Source organism: Labrus bergylta, chromosome 5, assembly GCF_963930695.1.
Source record: "Labrus bergylta chromosome 5, fLabBer1.1, whole genome shotgun sequence".
NCBI classification, from domain to species: Eukaryota; Metazoa; Chordata; class Actinopteri; order Labriformes; family Labridae; genus Labrus; species Labrus bergylta.
In genome coordinates, this window is record NC_089199.1 from 30,608,581 (window position 1) to 30,632,796 (window position 24,216).

General features: G+C 40.2%; 1 protein-coding gene and 1 long non-coding RNA gene across 2 annotated transcripts in view; both read left to right on the plus strand.

Annotated features, from left to right (window-relative positions):
* The first annotated feature begins 1,523 nt into the window (after positions 1-1,523).
* The window catches only part of LOC136179322 (NLR family CARD domain-containing protein 3-like), a 41,755-nt gene continuing 19,062 nt past the window's right edge, over positions 1,524-24,216 (plus strand). The window contains exons 1-6 of the mRNA XM_065955493.1: positions 1,524-1,750; positions 8,095-8,236; positions 10,214-10,534; positions 14,505-14,716; positions 14,996-16,841; positions 22,914-23,087. Of these exons, the coding sequence (XP_065811565.1) occupies positions 10,272-10,534; positions 14,505-14,716; positions 14,996-16,841; positions 22,914-23,087 (2,495 nt within the window). The 5' untranslated portion in view covers positions 1,524-1,750; positions 8,095-8,236; positions 10,214-10,271. The remainder of the gene's footprint in view (positions 1,751-8,094; positions 8,237-10,213; positions 10,535-14,504; positions 14,717-14,995; positions 16,842-22,913; positions 23,088-24,216) is intronic.
* On the plus strand, positions 18,782-20,622 carry LOC136179338 (uncharacterized). Its single transcript, XR_010666480.1, has 2 exons — positions 18,782-19,043; positions 19,645-20,622. It is a non-coding gene; the product is annotated as an uncharacterized lncRNA (long non-coding RNA).

Here is a 24,216-nt window from a genome sequence, read left to right on the forward strand (position 1 = left end):
GCTATACTCCAGCATCGCAGGCCTGTTAGCTGAAAGGCATTATGGGAAGAGTTATGGGAGTGTATGCGGTGGTCTCAGAAAGATGTAGACACTTGAAAGGGGGGGGGGGGGGTTTGTTCAAATATCTCAGAAAACGCTCGATTCTTCGGCCTATACTATAGCAGCTTGAGTTCGACGTAGCTACAACTGCAGGAGCACTTACATCTTATTTACATCATAGACAATCTAACGTATTCCTCTCTCACAATATAGAATCCAAACCATCATCAAACGAGGGAGCGATCGACTCGCCACAGTCAGAACCAGATTCAACAAAAGTCAAAGAGAAAAGGGGCGACACGGAGTGAGGGGGTGATTCTTGTTTCTTCTTCAGAGTGCAAATGTTAGTCAAAGCTAGCTGACGGACTGAACCGTCCAGACAGAATTGTCACTTTTTTATTTCCTTTCATTTCCGGATAAAGCATTTTTTATTTTTTTTACTCTGGGGGAATCGACCTTTAAATATTTACAAGGATAAGAGATTTTGTTTCAGGACTTACACGTACAGAACATGAGTCAAATAAATAACAAGTACAGATATGAAGTTCCTGTGTGCTGGAGGAGTTATGTTACATAAATCTGAATAACACAGATGAGCGTTAATACATCATGAGTAGGAGGAGAGCAGCACGATACACAGATCATCTTTCACTGGACGCTGACATGTTGTTGTTGTTTTGTTTACAGAAAACATGTGGGACATACTGAAGAGTTGAACGCTTCTCATGACGACACATCTTTGATTTTGGCTGTTTGACGATGATCAAAAATGTGTTCATAACAATAATTAAATTAAAGACTAATATATTAATACTACTGTCATAAATAGAAATATAAAATAAATATGTAAAATACAATGTGAGCTGCAGCTGCTGACCGCAGTAAAGATCTATGTTGATTCAGGGTTTCATAGTGCCGTTAGGTAACAGTTTGAGTTCGAGCACTCGGTGAACGTTAAGTATCAAACTGAATAAAGACGTTCAAGCATCATCACCGACAGTCCATCAGTCTGCTAAACAGAGCGACGTCATGACAACATGTGACTTCTACCATCTTGTTCTGGTACTCAAACTGATTTCTTCTTTTTCTTTCTCTGCTAAAGAAACGAAAAGGTAAGCTGACACGCTTTTTTTTTTTCTCCAAAGGTGGCTGTGAATTCAATGTTTATATTTTCATGCTGTGAATCTTTTCTCAAACTTTAATTCAAGGTTTCTATGTGGTCTTTTATTTATTTTTTAAATTGATTGAATTCATTAAAACTACAGGGGAAGGAAAGAGGAGGTCTTTGTGCTGAGGTGTGTTCAGACTAAAGAGTTCAGGAGCGTTAGACGTGGTTCCCATTGCATATGAACTAAAATACTGTAAAGGCTTGAAAATCATGATTTGGGGCGCCAGGGGCCTAGCGGTTAGGACGCACCCCATGTGTGGACACTGTAGTGTGCAACCCCGGGTTCAAGTCCAACCTTTGGTACCTTTACCTCATGTCATTCACTTCTCTTTCTCCCTGATTCTCTTCTCTACTCACTGTCCTCTGAAGAACAGGAACAGAAAGAACTCTCAGTAGAAGTTGATGTTATTAGCTCCCTGAACTAACAAAAGTCATCACTTTTTCAGTTCCAGGAAATAACAAGAAGGGGAAGTGTTCTGTGAGTCAGAGATTAGACTCCATTCTGAGTGGACAGAGCAGAAGGACAAAGACGTGTGAGACAGGGTGAGTTTAATTCAACATTATTCTGACTTTACTGTTTAAACCTCTGGTTCATCAGTTAATGAAGCAGGTTCATGCTGAGTAATACTTTAAAACTGATCACATACAGAGCAGGATCAGCTCTGTGAATGTGGACTACTTCCTCTTTTCAAAATACATTTTGTGTACACACACACACACACACACACACACACACACACACACACACACACTGTACTGACTGAAACACGATGGTTAGTGGATGTTAAAACAGTCAGCTGAGTTAAATTAAGTTGGATATAAAAGCCGTTTGTAAACTGACAGCAGATATAAAAAGCACAAACATTTTGGCGACACCTAAATGTTAAATAATATATTTTCTACTTCCTCAATTTTGGAGACATGAGAGGGAGAAGTAGGGGCGGGCTTTAGAGACACAGAGCTCCCGAGCGACTCCGTCCTGTTGGTTGAGTCAGTACGTATCACTGACATGAGAGGAGAGGGAGGGCGGGCTTTGAGAGACTCTCATGGTCTGGAGAGAGAGAGACACGAGACGGGAGAGAGGAGAGAACAACTGAAGTTGAGAAATGAACGACTCTTTTCAGTAAGTGATTCAGTTCAGTTCGTTCACCCAGATGATTCGTTTTGAACGAATCGTTCATCACCGACACATCACTAAGAGACATGCCCAGAAAAGTCTGAAGTCAACTAAGCAGACTACTTTATTTTCTGATGCTTCTTACGGACTTTTATTAATGTGTGTGTCTGTGAGACACAACCACACACACCCAGACCTCCACTGGTGAGGGTGTGTGTGTGTGTGTGTGTGTGTGTGTGTGTGTGTGTGTGTGTGTGTGTGTGTGACACAGAGAGCAGAGGAGAATTGTAAACGACCATGTAGAGACAGAAATGACATGCCGTCGTGTAAATAAGATAAATAACATGAGGCTGTTAAGTTTGTTGAATAAAGGGACGAGGTATATGTATCCTCATGACTTCTGTTGTGATCTGGAGCTAAAGAAAATAAAATCAACTTGACCATCAAGGGGGGCGGGGGGTGCTGTTGGGGGGCCGCCCCCCTAATATAATGGTAGGCACTCTCACACACACACACACACACACACACACACACACACACACTCTCACACATCAAGCTATCTGATATGTTTTGGGACTTTGTCCTCGGCTGATCTTTAATCCTAACTCTTGAGTTTCTCTCGTATTGTTTCCTGTTTGTCAGGACTCCTGCGGTCTGAGCTCAAAGTCAGCGTTAATGGTTTTCTCTCACGTTAAATGAAGTCCAGAGAATGACTCACTTTTAAATTTAATAGGAAATATTTTCTCCACCTCTTCAAGCAGTCACAACAAAATACTGCAACCTAGTAAAATGTTGTGACTGAATGAGGTCTGTTTTATGAGAAGGTTTTAACCCTACAGGCATGAAGGACTTTGTTTTATACCACGGTTGGTGATGAACTTTTTCACCTACGTGCCCCTGTGACTGGTGGATTCTAAAATCTACCAGTCTTACACTTTTTAGGCAGTAGGGAGGATCATCCCTTCACCAACCCTGGGAACAAAACTTGCTGCATACTGCTGAATGATGTCAATCAATAAATGGTGTGAATCAGAGGGAAGTGAGGATACCCTATGCAGACTGAAAAATAAGTGGGTATACCTATACACCTGACCTGCGTATACCCTCAACTACACCACTGGAAATGAACTTGCCAAACGGATAATCTACCTGCATTTGGTGCTTGGCGGGTACCAGTCTTACATTTCTTACCTGCCACTTTATTTTAACTGGCAGCACAATGTAATGACGTGTAACATAATAATCAAGGCTTATAGTATTCAAGAAATAGACCATCAACTATTAAATAAAATACTGACATGCTGTTTGTCTCACTCAGAAACAGAAAAAAGTTTGTTTTAGTTTATTATTTTTGGGCTATGTCCTCAAAGTAGAGGTGGGCGATATGGGAAAAACATCACAATTTTTTTTATACTGATCTTTAGACTAATTTGTAAGTTACTGACCAGTTCAACCAAACTTATTTCCCTGTATAATGTTTTTAAATGCACAATAACTGAGCAGACAAGTTTAATCTATTTGAAAAAACATCTTTGTAGGAGGTCTGGAGGTCTCTCACCCAGAACATCTTTAGCAACAGAAATGTCTTTCCCTCAATTTGATCAATATTTATGAACAATTTGAAGGTTTTCCTCACCACTTTGAAATGATGATTTAGTTATGGGTCCTCTTTTTATGTTCATCAGGAACATTTTCATGCAGTGATGCATTCATTTAAAAACATGTAGACTTGAAGTTGTTGAAGTTTCTGTTCTGTTTTAGCCCTGCAGAGTTCCTCCAGCTGGAGCTTCATACAGGCTCTGCAGACTTTGTTGTTTTTTATGACATCATTGGACTAACTTTAGTTTAGTTTATATATAATCAAACATAATACAGAATGTGTTCATTCTGTGACACATGATCAAAGTAAGTTTTACTGACTGAAGAGTTTAATTCATAGAGGGGGCGGGACATTGTTGATTGACAGACAGACAGTCACCATGGTTACTCACTCTCACCTGCCTGCTGCTTTGTAACGTCGTTTAGTGTAATCCCTATAAATTCAGTTATCACAACAGGTGAGCTTCAGGTGGAGAAGCTTGATAAGTAACTTTTAAAAACTGAGGGAGAGCAGAAAACACCGACAGCAACATTTGAAACACCGGGGTTATATCTCCCCTCACTGTCTGTCTGAGCTCCTCTCTGTCTGACTCTCTGCAGACTGTTAACGTCTCTCCGGCTCCTTAAACGGTTTCGCTCTCCGAGATGTAAACTTAACTGTGCACACTATGCAGAGAAGTTAACTGTTGCTCACGCCGTGTCGGTTTGGAAAAATATCAGTGGAAATATGATATGGAGAGGTTTTTGCGGACTTTACTTTAAGTTTCGTTTTCACCGCTGCGGAGCAAAAGAGGGGGAGGGGGAGACGCGTCTGTGTCGCAGCATAAACTGCAGCATGAGAGAATAAACACATAACCCCGGTTATACGATCTCCCTGCTTTGGCAGATCGTCAGCACGTTAAAATCCTTCACGATCTAAGATCGTTATATCGCCCACCACTAGCTGGTAGCTGATGAAGCTGAAATGAAACCTGGACTGAGAGGTAAGATAATGGATATATTGTTTTAAAAGAATATGAGCTTATATGAGGAGAGTCATCACAGTCATAAAGGTTTCTGCTGGAAACATTGCTTATTTTTATGCAACTATATTTTTTAAAACTATACTATGTAAGACTACATGATTTTATAACTAAACACAATATACTGTATGATCAACAGTATGGATTTAGAAACAACAGGACCACCTCAATGGCACTCATAGAATTTGTAGAAGAGCTCACAACAGCCATCGAAAACAAATATTATGCCGTAGGAGTTTTCCTGGATCTTTAAAAAGCATTTGACACAGTTGACCATAACTTATTACAAATAAAACTACAGAAATATGGAATCAGAGGAGTTGCACTCACTTGGCTCATCAGTTACTTAGACAACAGATATCAATATGTTCAAATCAATCATGCTCAATCACAACAGAAGAAGTTAAAGTGTGGAGTTCCCCAAGGTTCAGTGTCGGGGCCATTATTATTTCTTCTGTACATCAATAACATATGTGAAGCCTCCTGTATTTTAAAAACTATTTTATTTGCAGATGACACAAATTTACTATTCTGTGGGGACAATCTGGAAAAACTTTTGGATACAGTGGGAAATTAATTAAAGAAACTGAAGAGTTGGTTTGACTCAAATAAACTAACATTGAACTTAAGTAAAACCAAATTTATAATCTTTGGGAACCGATCAACTGACTTGACCAAGAAACTTATGATTAATGATGTGGAAATTGAAAGAGTGGCTGAAATAAAATTTCTTGGAGTTATTGTAGACAATAAATTATCCTGGAAATCACACATACAATACATTAAGGCAAAAATATCGAAATCTATTGCAATTTTATTCAAAGTGAAAGGGCTGTTAAATCAACAGTCACTTTACATGTTGTACTGCTCCCTAATACTCCCATATATTAGTTAATGTGTGGAAGTAACTACAAAACAAATACAGAACCAGTGTTCATTCTCCAGAAAAGAGCCATAAGAATTATAACTAACTCCAACTACAGAGAACCAACCAACCCACTCTTCATCAAACTGAAAACACTGAAACTTAAGGACTTGGTCAACTTTAAAACCACTCAAATCATGTACAAAGTTAAAAATGATCAGATACTGAACAGTATCCAAAAGTTTTTTCAGCAGAGGGACAGTAAACACAATCTCAGAGGAATATTTATGTTAAAAAAACCAGCAGTAAGGACCAACATGAAACTACACTGTATTACAACGAAGGGTGTTGATTTATGGAACAGCTGCAGTGATGAAATTAAAACATGTAAAACATTAGGACAGTTTAAACACATTTTCAAGAATAACATATTTAACAAATATAAAATTGAGCAGTCAATGGGAAAAATTTAATCAATATCAGTTGTAAGGTCTGTACCGTCTACCAATTGATGTGTGTAATACATTATATCCAGTAGCGGAGCGAGTGTGGGGGCAGAAGGTGCGGCCGCCCCAGGCCCACTGTTGTCTTAAGGGGCCCACTTTGAGCCAAATTTAACATACATTTTGTTATTTAGTTGAATTTTCAAATAAAGTTAGTTTGACTAGGTCTGAATCTCTCTTTTCTTTTGCCGCAATCAAGACACACAATGTATTTTGTAGAGCAGAGAGGGGCCCCCCTCCACTGCCAAGGGGGTTCTCAACTTCGGCAGCAAACAGCACCAGCGGGGTGCTGTGGCCTGTTTGTAATGTCATTGATTCCACCTCTTGGCACCCCCTTTGCTGGGCCCCCGCTGCTGTCTGGAGTTTTAAAAACCTTGTCGTCTGTCTGCTTTATTTCTGTTTACCTCGCAGTTTTTCGTAATATTAAAAGTGTAAAAAACTAAATAAAAAATGTTTTCTCATTGACAACTCAACCCTCAACAACTCAACCTGGTCCTGACCATTGCTGTCACTCTGTTTACAAAGTTTGTTGTCGTGCGTGGGTTGATAATGTGTGGTTTTATTGTATTGTCTGTTTGGCTGGATGAGCGTCCAACTTCACTGAATGTCAATCTGTAGTTGCCTTCTATCATTGATTTCCCGTCCGGTTAATTAACTCTGCTTTACTTGTTTAAACGGTGGAATATGTGCACAGACATATCAGCACTTGTTCTGCTTAAACATCAGCAGGTCACTCACTGATAAGTCCCTGTCACTGTAATAGCACCCTTTGTAATCTGCAGCGGCATTTCTCTTCGTCCCGCCCCGTCTTGTATCTCCATACAGCCGATATTATGCCATAAATTCTATACTATATTACTATATAGGCTACAGCATATGCTATATAGCCTATAGACAGTTTAAGGGCCCACTATTGGTCCCCGCCCCCTCTGCAATGAGCCATAGGCTCCGCGCCTGATTATATCTGTTGCTTTTGTTACTTCATTATCTGTATTATTCAACTTTATTTTTGAAAGCTTAGTCTTGGATTAATTTATTAAGCTAAAAAGATAAAAAGGGTAGGACTGGATATGTTATTTAACTTCATCCTACACCCTTTTCGAACATGGACTGGTTAAGGAAAAAAAATCGAGCCACTGCAGAAAGTATGCTTTGATTGCTGTTTGCTTTGTTTGTAATGTATATATATATATTTTTTTAAAACATGTTCGAAAAAAAATAAAATAATAATGTTTGACATTTTATTGATGTTGCTTATGTTCTTTTTAAAATCAGAATTCATGTTGTGAATGGTCTGAACCACTGGGCTTTATACTAGCAGAATTTATATAAAAATAATAATTGTATCCAACCTTTTCCAATTTGTTCATTACTTGTGAATAACATTCGGTTCCAACTGAAAAAGGCTCTGAGACCCACTTTTGGGTCCCGACCCATCTGTTTAGAAACACCACATTTTCCCAAAAGATGCAGAGGGCCCCCAAATGACTAAATCTGCCACTGGTTATACATGTGGGGCTGATGTTCCCTACACAAACCAAACTGTCACTGGGATTTAGTGAGCATTATTGTTGCCATAGTAACAAAGGGATCAAACCCAAAAACAAAGCAGCATAGGGGCTAACAGTCTGAAAACCACAACTATTGCTGAAGATGATCCCAGCTCACTTTGTTTAGTTTGCTAAACCTAGTTAGCTTGGATTAATGCTTTTTACTTTGAACCCAGCAGAGGGAGACGATCACCAAGAAACCTGAACTAACAAAAGTCATCACTGTTTCAGTTCCAGGAAATAACAAGAAGGGGAGGAGAAACTCTGAGCTGATACGGGTTTCCAGGAAACCAAAGTGAAAGTGTTCTGTGAGTCAGAGATTAGACGCCATTTTGAGTGGACAGAGCAGAAGGACAAAGACGTGTGAGACAGGGTGAGTTTAATTCAACATTATTCTGACTTTACTGTTTAAACCTCTGGTTCATCAGTTAATGAAGCAGGTTCATGCTGAGTAATACTTTAAAACTGATCACATACAGAGCAGGATCAGCTCTGTGAATGTGGACTACTTCCTCTTTTCAAAATACATTTTGTGTACACACACACACACACACACACACACACACACACACACACACACACACACACACACACACACACACACACACACACACACACACACACACACACAACACACACACACACACACAAACACTCCAGTGTTTCCTCTAGGTTTAGAGCTCTGGGGGGGTCCTGCGAGTTGTTCCTGCAACTCCCGTTTCTGAGCTCCCCTGAATGCAGCATACTAACAGCGCGTTCCCTGAGTAACAGCAGAGAGAGAGACATGCCCAGAAAAGTGTGTGTGTGTGTGTGTGTGTGTGTGTGTGTGTGTGTGTGTGTGTGTGTGTGTGTGTGTGTGTGTGTGTGTGTGTGTGTGTGTGTGTGTGTGTGTGTGTGAAGTGACATTGATCAGCGTGGCGCTGTTCTCAAAGTTGAACGTCTTTCGACTGATAGCGTTTGAGTGCAGTGACTAAAAACAGCTGACACCGAGGGCGTTTTAGCGCCCAGGAAGCTGAACTACATTAGTTTTGTATTTCAGCTGGATGTCAGCGTGGTACTGTAATCTCTGTTCACTTTAAATCTAAGCCTGCTGTACGGGTTGTGCCTGTTAGTATTTATTTTCACATAATCATTCACTTGAATCATTTTGTGGATATATCATTTTAAATCTGTCGACCATCTAAGGGTCATTGGTTTAGGTCTGTGTGGATGTAACAGTTTGTGTAAGACTCTCATAGCAGCAGATCTATTTTTGGAGAGGAGCCGAGTGTATGTTGTGAGCTTAAATGACTTCAATGTAGATATCTGACAGTTTCAAGTGAAGGTAATGTCACCTCTCTAGCCTTTTAGAAGTCTTCCCAAATGGTAAAAGAATTTGTAGGCTGTACCAGCTAACAGAATATAACAGGACCGTTAACATGAAAAGTTTGTCAGCCATTTGTGTTCTGTTGCTGTTGTCTGACCTCGGCCCAATAAATTCTAAGATAAGCCACTGTCTGTTTCACCATTTCATCATTGGACATTTCCAGCAGAAACATCATGGCGTCATGATGTTCTTACATGCTTTTATATTTTGATATCTTTTTCTCTATATGGGTAATGTGCAATATATGTTGTGTTTTATACATGGGTCTGTACTTTTCTGTTGACATGTCGATGTGTTTTTCTATTGTTTTTATGGATTCTACTGTGAGGCCGCTGAATGTGTGCAGCACTTTGAGCCCAAGACAAATGTCTGAAGTTATAGTATTTACAGCTGCTCCTTTGAGCCCAAATCAACGCCACAGCGCTCTTCTTTTCATCATGTTGGACTTGAGACAGCGAGGCGTCAGTTTAAACACACCTGAAGCTGGTTGACCCGCTGTTAAAGAGATGCTAGTCTGTGCTCTGTTAATCATGTTACACCAAGCAAAGCCATTCCAGCATATAGAGCACCATTGTGACCCTCGCTCTGCCACTGTGGTCGGTAGGTTGAGCAAATTCACCCGCCACTGCAAAAAGACACCCGTATGTGACGAGTGCTGATTTCCAACCCTGTTTTATACACTTCTAGTTGTACAAATGTCCTAAAGGTCATGGTTGCAGTTAAATACTAACATGTTAGTTTAATGTTTAAAGTTTAAGACTCAATGTCTTGTTATTGGCATTATTCAGGGCAGATCAGACGGACAAATCATGTTAGGATCAAAACAAACTGCACTGAGGTGCTGCATCAGGTACTTAGACAGACAGGAAGGAAGAGAAAATCAAATGAAGGATCACATCAGGTAATGAGATGTGGACACTTGACCATCTCCGTCTTTCACATTTTTCCTGCTTGTGTCTCACCTGTTTGTTATTTTGTCCTCAGGTTGTTTTACCTGCATGAACGTCTTTTATTGTCCTCTGATCAATCTGGAGATCACAAGATGAGTGATCGAGGAGACAAAGAGGAGGACAGAGCAGAGTCTCCTCTGTCCAGCTGTCTCTCTATGAAGAGTGACCGGTCTAAAGGTGAACCTCCTGACTTCAGTAATGAACCAGGACCCTCAGATCAGAAGATGAGTGATCGAGGAGACAAAGAGGAGGACAGAGCAGAGTCTCCTCTGTCCAGCTGTCTCTCTATGAAGAGTGACTGGTCTAAAGATCTTCCTCTAGTCTTCAGTAATGAACCAGGACCCTCAGATCCACAGTAAGAGAACTTTTTTTAATCACCAAACTGTCAAACCAAAAAAAAGAGTCCTGAACACCATAATGTGTTGATTTTCTTGTTTTTAATCATCAACCTGCACACAGTGATCATACAGAGAAAGTCACTGAACTCATAACAACATACTAAGGATTATATATATGTATTATATGTTTATAGATAAGATAATATGACTTCAGTATTGACTCTTTGGTTGTGTATCTAGTCGTCTTCTCTGTGATTCTGCAGGAAGAAGTCTTTTAAACTGATCCTGAAGTTTAGTGAGATCTGCTGTGATCGTTTTCTTTCAATCATTTTTTCTGTTGTGTCCACTCTTTGTTTGTCTTTTTTAATGTTTTCTAACATGACTACACAATGAGATCTTTTTTTTTTACTGAAGTACCGTAAAATCCGGTGTAAGATGCACTTTTAATACCTGTTTTTATTTCATCTTAAAAGTTGGCTGGGTCTTACTAATATACCAGTATAAAATGTTGACACATGAGCCATCATTACCGCGGGTGCAGAAGTCACCATCACTGGGTGCGGCCGGACGTGATTAAAAAACGATCCCCATTCATTGGGCCTGATTTACTAAAGGTTTGTGTGTCTTAAAACGTGTGCAAACTTGATACCACCCGCAAGAAATGTGTTAACTGATCTACTAACGGAGCGCAGTGAGGACTGCGTCTTTCATATGAACAAAACAACACGCATTGTCCATTTAGTACGTTTGACTTAATGAATATTCAATATGGGGCGTTTCTGCCCTAGAAAGGAGAAAATGCAAACAAGTTAAGTTAGTACACGCATTGTGATTTACCAAGCCTGACAAAAACTGAGGTGATTGTGACGGTGTCTGAATTTAACACCTTTGAAAAGAAGGTGCTAACCCAGGAGACCAGTGTTACACACAACAGACTGCTGTTATTGAAGTTAGGAGGAGACATAGGCACAACAAAAGAAGACATACAGATCACGTTATTCCCCACACATGTTAATAAGTTTGGAATGACAGCAGGAAACACCATGATTAAACTATATTGTTGCCTATTTAAACAAAACTGAACATTCACAGCCTCTGCTTTCTAAAGAATCTCAACACTGACGTTTATTTCTTCCTATTTCCCTCTTCTCACCAACATTTTATTTTAAACTTGGGATTTCCTTTTTCTCGGGTTGTGCGTCTCTCCCCCAGCTCGTGTCCTCTGGTGCGCTCCTCTCCATAGTGCGCTCGTCTCCTCCCTCTAAAGCCCGCTGCTGCTACGCTTGACTGGGGGGACCTCACCACTGCTTGTACCCCCGTCTTAGATAACTCTTAGGAAGAGCGTTTATGTCCGATCAGACACAGCGCTGGCCAGCTGTCTGGTGCTCAACAATGTGCCGAGTGTCACGCCTGAGCGCCACAGAGGACACAGCTCACACCTCCTGCACAATGTATGACAATTCATCTTCAAAAGATGAAGAAAACAGAGGCCCTGTTTAATGCAGAGGTTTTCTTATGAGCCAAATTTTCTTTTTGTAATATTCAGTTTTATCTGCTATAACTCAAAAATACTGTACGTTCATTTACCTCTTCCACTGATACCTATTTTGCGCTTGCCGTCATTCTGCTTTCCGTCCAAACTCTCCATGACGTAAACCAGTAGAACACACAAAAACCCAACTTAAATAGTACCGCCTCCACAAGGTTTACACCTGCTGTCATTCACGCAAATTTTCTTAGTTGATCCCCCAAAAAACACACACTCACCAAACGTGCAATTTTTTGGAGTGAACACACAGTTTAGTACTCTTTACTTGGGACTTTAGTAAATCAGGCCCTCAGTGTATTAAGAGCTGATTGCACGCTGTTCTGGGAAAGACAGCGACACAGACCAGTCTGGCTGCGCTACGTTTTCAAAACTTTTCCCTCAAGAGGTCAAAATAATGAATTTACAGAAAACTGTAGGATATTGTTCCATAAATAAACCTTGTTGAACGCTCTTTTGATTGAAAGAGTCCTTTATTAAAGTTAAAGAGAAACAAGTGGAGTCGGGCAGAGAGCTCGCAAGCTAGGAGTCTCTGCTTCACAACTTTCCCTGCAGGCTGAGAGCTCGACTACCGTACTGTAGCTGGTAGGAGAGCAGACTCCACAAAGAGAAAACAGACTAAAAGGGTGACAGAGCTGAACAGTAACTGCAGGTTTTGGACTTGAACACAATAAAAACTGTCACGCAGGAAGACAGTGTAAACTTTATTTTCTCTCTGAGAGACCTTCAAAAACACAGCGCGTCTTACACCGGTGCAACTTATATTTCAGATTTTACGGTACTTCTTTTTTTAACTCATGACACAGCTCCTGCACATGCTCAGTGTGCAGGTCGTGACACAGCTCCTGCACATGCTCAGTGTGCAGGTCGTGACACAGCTCCTGCACATGCTCAGTGTGCAGGTCGTGACACAGTTCCTGCACATGCTCAGTGTGCAGGTCGTGACACAGCTCCTGCACATGCTCAGTGTGCAGGTCGTGACACAGCTCCTGCACATGCTCAGTGTGCAGGTCGTGACACAGTTCCTGCACATGCTCAGTGTGCAGGTCGTGACACAGCTCCTGCACATGCTCAGTGTGCAGGTCGTGACACAGCTCCTGCACATGCTCAGTGTGCAGCTCTCTATAAAGCTGATTAATAACTTTTCAAAGGTCTCAGGTCTCAACCTAAATATTAAACACTTTGAACTTATGGCTGTTAAAGATTGTAATGTTCCCCATATTTGTAATAATCCAGTGAATCACCAGGTCACATACCTGGGAGTAGTTATCACCAAGGAGCAAAATATAAGGTGCACCTTAAATTTGAATCCCATCGTTGATAAAACTCTTGTTTACAAAGAGATTTATCTCTGAGACGAAGGACCTTTCTCTCAAAAGCTGAGGGCATTTCCAGACTCACTAATCCGGCTCTATCTTTGGATGTTGACTAAAATGTAACCAAAAGATTTGATTATACATTGTTTAACTTTCTGTGGAAAAACAAAATACATTATGTTAAAAAGAACGTGACAATAAACACGAGTCAATGTGGGGGCTTGAACTTTTTAGACTTCACAGCTCTTAACATTCAAAGTGAACAGGCTGAGACATTTTAAATAACCAAACATCTCTATGGAATATGATTCCTAATGATGTGGATTTCCTTGTTGTTGGTATGTTTGATGAAGAAATTTGCTGTTGAGTCTGACTTGCTTTCAAAGAGTATAATTTTATTTAAGCAAGAAACAGAGTCACTGGTCACATCTGACCAGGAGGATCAAGAAGCTAAATAATGATCTCCCCGAACATACAGAGACAATCGCCTATATGCATCTAAACGTCTGCTTTTCATCATGGGTCAAAAAAACATCATGTAACACATCCATATTTGGCAATACTCCTACACAACACCTCAATGTAAACATTCAACTTGAGGGGACTCCTAAATCTCCTTCAGATACAAATCTCTCCAGATGTACACGTTATAAACTTAAAGGAGCAGTATATTATCTCTGTCCTAGTTACGTCAGAAACTTCACTAATTATGTTTTTTCTAAAGTTGGTGGCCTGGAATTTTATTACTGTGCAACTATAATATCAGTAAAATCCCGATCAAACTATCCAACTTCCATAAACAGATACTCTTGACTTGGTCTCTCATCTTGAAACATAACTTCTCTCCACACAGATATTACATCTGGAACAATAAGGACATTCTCTACAAAAATGAATCCCTGTTTTTTGAAAACTGGTTGAAAATAACATCACACTTGTAGGTCAGTTATTGGACTCAGATGGTAGACTCTATGGTTACACAGACAGACTTCTGCACATGCTCACTGCGGAGGACATGGCACACCTTTTTAAAACGTTTTGTGTCTTTATTTGATTCAGTCCACCACTGGTTTCTAAATGTCAGTGTCAGTTTTCACGGCTTTATGATTTCCCTTATCTCCACAGAATAACAAAGGGGTCTGTTTCTGTGGAGGAGCAGCTGTCCAGCTGTGCTTTGTGTCAGTGTGTCCCAAGAGATCCAGTTTCTACCAGATGTGGACACTGGTTCTGTAGACAGTGTCTCACCTCATACTGGGACCAGTCTACTTCATCAGGAGAGTCCTCCTGTCCCCAGTGTGGAGAACGATCTAAAATAAGAGGAGGACTGCAGAGATCCAGTAAGTCCAGCACTGTAATAAGTAAGACTGAAGTCATTGTGTCTAAAAACAAGACAGAGCAATTAGTATTTTCATTGATATATAGTTAAATGAAACATTTACATTTTATCTGATTCTTGCTGTCAGTTTATATTCAGTATATTTTATTTCTCTTGTAGCAGCACACATTTATTACAGGGATGTTTTTGTGTCATGCAGTTTGCTTAATGTGTAATAATGAAAATTGTTTATTTGATCATTTTATAAATCCAGTCTCAGGATATGTTTCTTCTCTTTCAGCAGATAGAGGTCTGCAGGAGGTTACAGATGAACTTAAGATCAGTCTGAGGAAGAGATGTGAACATGTGACTGAAGGAAGTGATGAAACAGGAAGTAGAACCCTCCTCAACAGGATCTACACTGAGCTCTACATCACAGAGGGACAGAGTGAAGAGGTGAACACCCAACATGAGGTGAGACAGCTTGAGACAGACTCTAAAAAGAAGACCTTCCATGAGACTCCAATCAAGTGTCAGGACATCTTTAAAGCCTTACCCGACCAACAGAACCAAAAGACAGAAGCTCAACCCGACCAACAGAAACCCATCAGAGTGGTTCTGACAAACGGCGTCGCTGGTGTTGGAAAAACCTTCTCAGTGCAGAAGTTCACTCTGGACTGGGCAGACGGCTCAGAGAACCAAGACGTCAGTCTGGTGATCCTGCTTTCATTCAGGGAGCTGAACTTGATCAGAGATAAGGAGTACAGTCTTCTTGAGCTGCTCCGTGTTTTCCATCCAACATTACAGAAGGTCACAGCAGAGACGCTCGCTGTCTGTAAACTGTTGTTCATCTTTGACGGCCTGGATGAAAGCAGACCGTCGTTGGACTTCAAAAACAGTGAGGTTGTGTCTGATGTCACAAAGAAATCACCGTTAAACACACTGTTGACAAACCTCATCAAGGGGAATCTGCTCCCCTCAGCTCTCATCTGGATAACTTCTCGACCTGCAGCAGCCAATCAGATTCCTCCTGCATGTGTTAACAGGCTAACAGAAGTACGAGGCTTCACTGATGCCCAGAAGGAGGAGTACTTCAGAAGGAGGTTCAGTGATGATGAAGATCTGTCCAGCAGAATCATCTCACACATCAAGACATCCAGGAGCCTCCACATCATGTGTCTGATCCCGGTCTTCTGCTGGATCACTGCCACAGTTCTGGAGCACATGATGAGCACAGAGCAGAGAGGAGAGCTGCCCAAGACCCTGACTGACATGTACTCACACTTCCTGCTGGTTCAGACAAAGAGGAAGAAGAACAAGTATGATGAGGGACGTGAGACAAGTCCACATGAGCTGATGGAGGCTGACAGGGAAGTTCTTCTGAAGCTGGGGAGGCTGGCGTTTGAACATCTGGAGAAAGGAAACATCATGTTCTATAAAGAAGACCTGGAGCGTTGTGGTCTGGATGTCACAGAGGCCTCGGTGTACTCAGGAGTTTGTACAGAGATCTTCAAAACAGAGTGTGTGATCCTCCAGAAAACAGTCTACTGCTTTGTTCATCTGAGCGTTCAGGAGTTCCTGGCTGCAGTCTACATGTTCCACTGTTTGACAAACAGGAAGAGAGGTGTAGTGAAGGCTTTCCTTAAAAACATCATTTTTCAAACTCCTGAAAGTGATGACTTATCCCTGGATGTCTTCCTGAGGAGTGCCATGGAGAAATCCCTGAAAAGTAAAAATGGTCACCTGGACCTGTTTGTTCGCTTCCTTCATGGCCTCTCTCTGGAGTCCAACCAGAGACTCTTAGGAGTCCTGCTGGGTCGGAGAGACAACAGTCCAGAAATGATCCAGAGAGTCATCAACAACCTGAAGGAGATGAACAGTAAAGATATCTCTCCTGACAGAAGCATCAACATCTTCCACTGTCTGACAGAGATGAACGACCTCTCAGTCCATCAGGAGATCCAAGAGTTCCTGAAGTCAGAGAACAGATCAGAGGAGGAACTCTCTGAGATCCACTGCTCTGCTCTGGCCTACATGCTGCAGATGTCAGAGGAGGTTCTGGATGAGCTGAACCTGAAGAAGTACAAGACATCAGAGCAGGGACGACTGAGACTGATTCCAGCTGTGAGGAACTGCAGGAAGGCAATGTAAGTCCAGATGTGATTAAATATGAGTCAAAATAAGTTTAGTTCTTCAAATATATACAAGTATATATATATAAGTATATACTATACAATATCTAGGTTTTTGAAAACAGTGTTTATCTGAAATATTAACAAACATAGAGAGAGAGAGAGAGAAAGAGAGGGAGAGAGAGAGAGAGAGAGAGAGAGAGAGAGAGAAAGGGAGAGAGAGGGAGAGAGAGAGGGAGAGAGAGAGAGAGAGAGAGAGAGAGAGAGAGAGAGAGAGAGAGAGAGGTATCAGTTCTCCTGGTAGTCTAAGTCTATAGCAGCAGAACTAGGATCTGGTCTACACCAGCGTCAGCCCTAACTATAAGATTTATCAAAAAGGAAAGTTTGAAGTCTATAATTTATTCAAACTTATTTTATTGTTTTCTTAACAACAACGCAGTGACAATCAGAGACAGAGACAAACGTTCACACACACACACACACACACACACACACACACACACACACACACACACACACACACACACACACACACACACACACACACACAGCTGAAACAGTTATAATCATGACAGTTGGTTTTAAAACCTGTACAGTGTGATATTACCTCACACCACGCTATTGAGCCACCTTGGATCACCGCGGCAGCCCTAATTACAACCCCATTAACCAAAGACTGGGATAATGTTGAATGCTGATTTAAAGGTTAACTCCTGCACACGGTCTATTAAGTAAATCAAGAACATTTTTCTTTGTCTTGATTTAAACCGCTCGGACATTTTTGTTTTCCTCCTTCATGGACTCGAGCCAACGTCACGAGATTAAAGTCTGACGAGTTGTGTTAGCGTGCGTGGAAAGGGACATTTGATTAGTTTTTCTGTCCTCACTTTATGCTGATGTAAAGGGTTAAAAAAACCTGTATATAATTCATTAAAATGTGTATCGTCTAAAGCTAAAAACAAAGGTTATCAAAAAGTTAAAAATGGATTACAAGATTTGAAAACTGTGTTAAAAGTCATTGGGACAGTCAGAACAAATGTATTGAGTTAAAAATAGACCCCAACATATCTTTTTATGTTTATGTGTCTAAAATATCTGTTTAGAGCCGAATTCCAGTGCACTGAACTTGTTACTATTGCAATCCTCAATCAGGTCACTAGAGGGCGCATAGCGCTTGTGAGGAGCATAATACCCCAAAGAGAGGCAAGTTCTGCAGAATAAATCCTGCAGCCGAGCTGAACACAGCTAAACTGTGTTGCTTCTTTGTATTTACATCCAGAAACTTCTTCTCTGGCACCACTAGGCCAGGTCGGGGGAGCAACACTGACAGTAGAAGAACTTAAAGTAACACCATTAACCAGATAACTGTTTAGTAAAAGTGACATGATTACTGAAGTTACCAACAGTAATACCTTACATCACGTTACAGACAGAAGGTGGCCGGGTGGATGAAAAATGTAAACCGGACAAAATAATACATTTAGTTTTTGTTTTACACACATTTGTTCCAGTACATTTAATTGTGTTAGTAAGGTATTATGTTCCGCAGAAAATTAAAAGTATTATGCTCACCTTTATTTTTTTTAAAGGAGGTCGTGTCAGCAGACTGGGGACTCAATTTATGTTGTTTGTTGTCACCACCCCCCCCCCCCCCCCCCCGTCTCTTAACTGCCCCTTTATTACAACTTCACAAACTCAAAACAAGAATTCATCTGAGAACAATTCATTTGCTATAAGCTTCAAAAACAAGATTTCTTTCTCTAGTTAGCTTTGACAAAGTTGAGCATGTAACGGGGGGTTAGGGGTTAATAAAAGTAACGTAACAGAGTGATTTGTGTAATGTATCATTAGAGCGCTAGAAGCGCTGTTGTGAAGTGCGACTTTGCACTGTGATCCTCCTCAGCCACCGTACCTGATAGAGTGCATTGTTGTTACGTGCAGTGTGTGAGTTCAGAACATAGACTGTAAATATTACTGGACGAACCCTGACCCGTCTGTGACATAGGCAGAAAATGAGTCCAATCGACGGCCGCATCCATATTGGATTTGCAGTCTCAACCTAACTTCGGATCAACCTAGCTACAGCAGTAAGGCGGGACCAGCGGGACTTAGCTCCGCCCATTCAGCTCGACGTTAGCAGTCCACTTCACAGCATAGCTAACAGCTAGGCTGCTATCATCCCCTATTCCTGCTCGTCCTGAGAAAACTCTATAAACAGTAAGTTAACATTTAACTTTTCTACAACACAGTTAAAACGAATTATATTCAACACAAATATTTAATTAAAGTCTTAAAACTACACTTTGTTAAATATACAACTATGTTTATGAGTTATTTGTTAGAGCAGTTAGACTTTGTCAGTGTTAGCAGAGAAATACATTAACAAAGTTTTATCCATAGACTGTAAATAAATGTGAGACATCCAGAAGAAATCAATATTACAAAGCATACAGTTCATGTTACTGTTCTGACAAAAAGAGGAATGTCTGTGTCTTATATTTACTGATGTCAACAGCGATGAGGTGAACATGACAATTGAAAAATAATTATTTAGTATTTATTATAAGATATTTGTTTTCTATTGAACCCCGTTAAGTCATGGAGTCTGTGGACAGTGTCAGCTTCACACCAAAAACTTTAAGTATTAGAAAAAATAGTATTTAAGACTGGCATCTATTATGATGAGTTGCAGCTACCTTGTTCAATATTATTCCTGCAGATGTGGCTCATAACAAAAAAACAGCCTGAGCTGTCACATGTAGTTAACTGTACATGTTGTCTGAGGCATTAATTGAACACCTTTGTATTTCTCCTATAGACACAGTGTGGATTATTGGTGACTGGTCCGTCGAGGTGCCCAGAGAGCTGCAGAGACAGAGGAAGAAACCTGAGCCTCAACAACATCTGTGTTTGTTGGTTCTTCTGGGGTGGACTTCGGTTGCTTCTCTTCAACAGCTCGCTGTGAGGGAGGTCTGAGTGATGTCACCCACAGGCTGAGAGCTGAGACGGGTTTTAAGCCTTTTGACAAACCGTTACACCGCGCCCACCTGTCAAGCTGGTCAGCTACACGCCTTATTGTGAATAACTCTTATCCTTCATCAAAACATTCACCCCCCCCCCTGTACAGTGTGTGTCCATCGAGACATGAGCTAATCACACCTATTTGTTTGTTTTGTACCAAGCTGTAAACATGTTCATCTCTGCTGTAAAAACAGACTTTTTTTAATGTTGTTTTTCAGATTAAATAAATATTTCTATATAAATGCACTCCTTTATGTCTACTTATGAGTATACATTTCAGATTAATGCTCAACTCAATAGCTTAGGGAAGGAAGTCTACTTTTACACAACTTCTTATTCTTTTGATAAATACTAATGTAGTTCATTTCTGAAAGTGGGATGGAACAGAGTCATTGCAAAAATTTGCCCTTAAACACAGCCCCATTCTTAAATCAAGATACATGGAGAGTAAATAAGATCAATAACTTGTGAATAAAAACACAGTTAATATCAACTTCTCCCATCTAAACTGGACAAAGGGTTTTAAAATGGGAAGAAAATAGTTTGATTGCAAGTTGTTTGGAGGAGATCTAGTTTTATTTGAACAGCATGAATACAGTCTTCCAAGGTGCAAACCCTCCTCCTCCTCCTGAAGCCTGTGGAGCTCCTTGATGTACTGCTGTCTTATCTGCTGGCCATCTTCTCTCACCAGAACTTCAACTGTTGAAAAGTCATTCAGAAGAAGCTTGAGCATGTGACATGGATCCAGGAGAACATGGACTTTTAGTGAGGGGTCTTCAGGATGACAAAGAAAGAGAGAAAATATCAGTTATTCATTAAATCATTTTTTTTGTTCTCATCTATTTTTCTGTATTCATCTGTGTGTAAGAGCACATTTATAAATTCAACAGTGTACTACCCAGACAACAAAGGTCCAGTATTCAGGTAATCAACATCTATTCAAAGTTAAGAAGATAAACATTATTGTAATCATGCTGTTTTCAGCTCTCTCACTCACACAATGATATTCCACATCAAATTGTCTCAGATTTTGTGAGGAAAAATTCAGCAATTTATTGTGGATAGTACTCCATCTTTACATGAAACAAATATAATCTGAATTATTTAAATCATTAACAGGTCCCAACTCTCTGTGCTTTAGTACAGAACATACAGTAACTCATTTATTATTAACATGAGCTCAGTACATGGCTGTACTCTTCAAACTATTTCTTATACTTTATATCTGTGCTTTATATCTTATTTTCATTCCATATGTTATTTATAGTTTATATTTCTACAGCTATATTCTGTGTATGAGTTCAGTGAAAATTAATATGGTTATTAATATAGTTTTGTTTTTAAATTTGTTAACAGTTTGCACAAATCTTAAGACACTACATCAACCATGTAACTTTAATGTCATCCTCTATAACCTACACAGCACATTAGGTTCAGTTCAGTTTATGTTACTGACGGATAATTACTACACAAAGTTTGTTTTTTAATGTCCACATTTACGTGGAGTATTACATTCATCATAACGTCAGATAACCATATTTACAGTCTGTGGTTAACCACCGAGATGAACCTTTAGCTTCTAACATCACACAAACTCACTATTTTCAACAACAACATCTTAACAACAAACATCTCTAAACCATTGACCGTAAATAATGTAAATAATGTAAATAATGAGCTACACAGTTAGCCGACTGGTTTACAAGCTAACGCTAAACAAGCTAGGTCCGTAAATATAAACACATGAGTAAGCAGTAAATATAACACTACTATATCACTTACCGAGAAAAACTGAAGCATCAACTTCTTGGATGGTCTGTTAACCGCACAGCAAGCCATGTATGTTGTCAGATATGTGTTAAACAAACTCTCCAAACGAAGTAAGAAAGAGGAGAAATCAGACGGATCAAGCTGTTAGCCTCCTGACCTGCTGACCTGACAGACAGATGCAGCGCGCAGAGCTGTCAATCAAATCTGACACAACCAAATATGGGCATAGTCGTTTTCCTTAATAGAATAAAATCCGATGAGTTATAAAAAAATTCACCCCCCCCACAGTGTGAGGAGAAGGGGCCGTCAACTTCTCAGATACATCTCGTTTTTTGAACCAGGCTGTAAACATGTTGATTCCTGTGGTAAAAACGGGCTTTTTTGGCTGTGGGCTTATGGCACTTCCGGCGCTTCTGCAGCCAGCCTCAAGCGGAACCTCGAGGAACTGCAGTTTTTTGTACTTCCGCATAGGCTTAATTTTTCGAGACCGGAGGTTGCCCCTTGGTTCAGAATAAAGCTACACAGTGACAAGTTAACACAGCCTGATTCTTAAGCCACAGTTCTTTACAATTTGTGACAACAAACAACATAAATTGAGTCCCCGGTCTGCTGTTTGTTCTGCTCTGACTCTATGAGCAGATTGCAGCTAAATGAGTTAGCCTACATGGCTACAATGAAAACTCGCTCCAGCTTCAAAATAGTAAAGTTAAAGATCTAAAATAAACTTTTTTCTCTGTTAAAAAGCGAGACAAAGAGCATGAAAGTATTTTCTTTAAATGTTGAAACATTTCCTGTCATTAATAGCCTATTACTTGAATACTATAAGCCTTGATTTGATATTATGTATGATGTAATGATGTATACTCAGGGTCTGAAATGAACAACCGCCAAACGCCTAGATTTTCTTTTTGACGAGTACATTTCAGAGGGCTATCCGCCACAGGGCGGGTAAATGTTTTACCCATCATTCATGTATAACTATGCTATACTTTATTTAAAACTAGGCTACAAGTATGAAGCACATTTGATGTAGCTGCAGCTACTTTTCCCTGCTCCTCTCTCTGCTGTCTTCATGACGGAGCATCGCTGAGACACACACACACACACACACACACACACACAGACACACACACACACACACACACACACACACACACACGTTTACAAGTGATAGAAATGTTTGTTTACAAAAGTGAGTTCAGATCAGCTGAACCTCTGATGTGATTGAACACAATTTGTCAAAATATTAAGACATTCCTTTAAATAACATATTATGTACCATTAATGTCATGACAGGTTTTCTTACTGTGGACTGTCAGAGACTCACTGTGAAGTCGTGGCCTCAGCTCTGAAGTCCAACCCCTCCCATCTGAGAGAGCTGGACCTGAGCGGAAACAATCTGCAGGATTCAGGAGTGAAGCTGCTGTGTTCTGGACTGAAGAGTCCAAACTGTAGACTGGAGACTCTGAGGTAAGACAACAGGTTTAATTTCTCTGTTCAGATTCATATGATGTGAAACTAAACTGTAGACTTCAGGCTGATAATCAAATGATCCACACTGAGCATCTTAATGCTGAAGTCCATTTTCGTCTTCTGTGGTTTTATCCACAGAGTGGTAGCAATTTAAAGCCTTCCATTTTAAACCTAAATATATAAAAACATAACTTGTTGTATATTTCACTCTTTACCACCTGAACAGCTGATTTTTAGATAAATTATGAATAATTAAACAAAGAAAAACAATCATTCCAATTTCAACCATCAGATGTAAAAATAAAGTCAAACACTTGTTTTGTCTGAGATGTTTGTGACACTGTGAGATTCTGAAACTGTCAAAGGAAAGTTTAAATTGAAGACTCTTTGATTGAATGTCTTCTCTATAACTAGAATAAATATTACAGATGTTTACTTAGTTCACTTTTCGTTGCAGACGATCGTCTTTTTTTGGGGGGTTAGGGTTAGGGCTAACTCTTATCTTAGGGCAGGGATGTCAAACATACGGCCCAACAGCAGGTTTCATCTGGCCCGTGAGACGTTTTGGGAAGAAGGAGGAAATGTATTGAAAAATATTTTTCGATTTTTTTATAAATTACATTTTTGTAATACTTATTTTCCCTGAATTGTATTAAAACCTATAATGAGCAACGTAAAGGTTGATATCATGATACTAAAATTAATCAAACGGGGCACTTTGAACTATTTTCTCAGCAGGGAGTATCATGAAAAAGACGAGTGGCCGAGCTCCTGCATTACGCTGGTAATACATCACATCAGAAAACAGGCTGAACACCTGAGAGAGGTGACACAGAATGCAGGTTTTCAAGAGAGATCGAAGGAGCGATATTTCTTTAGTTTTATTTGCTCACAAGTTGCCAGAATTTTATCAAAGCTACGTGACTTAACGACAGGAGGCGCTGCACTGCGTGCATCATGACGGTCTTCAGTTCTTCACACTTCTTACCAGTTTCTCCTGTCTTGACTGATGGAAAACAAAAGTTTTACTAATGATAACAAAGCTTCCTATGGAGTGAGCCACAAAGAGCAGCTCGTGCAAATAAAAAACAATCCTCTCTGTCCTGCGTAACGGCCCAGACCGTCT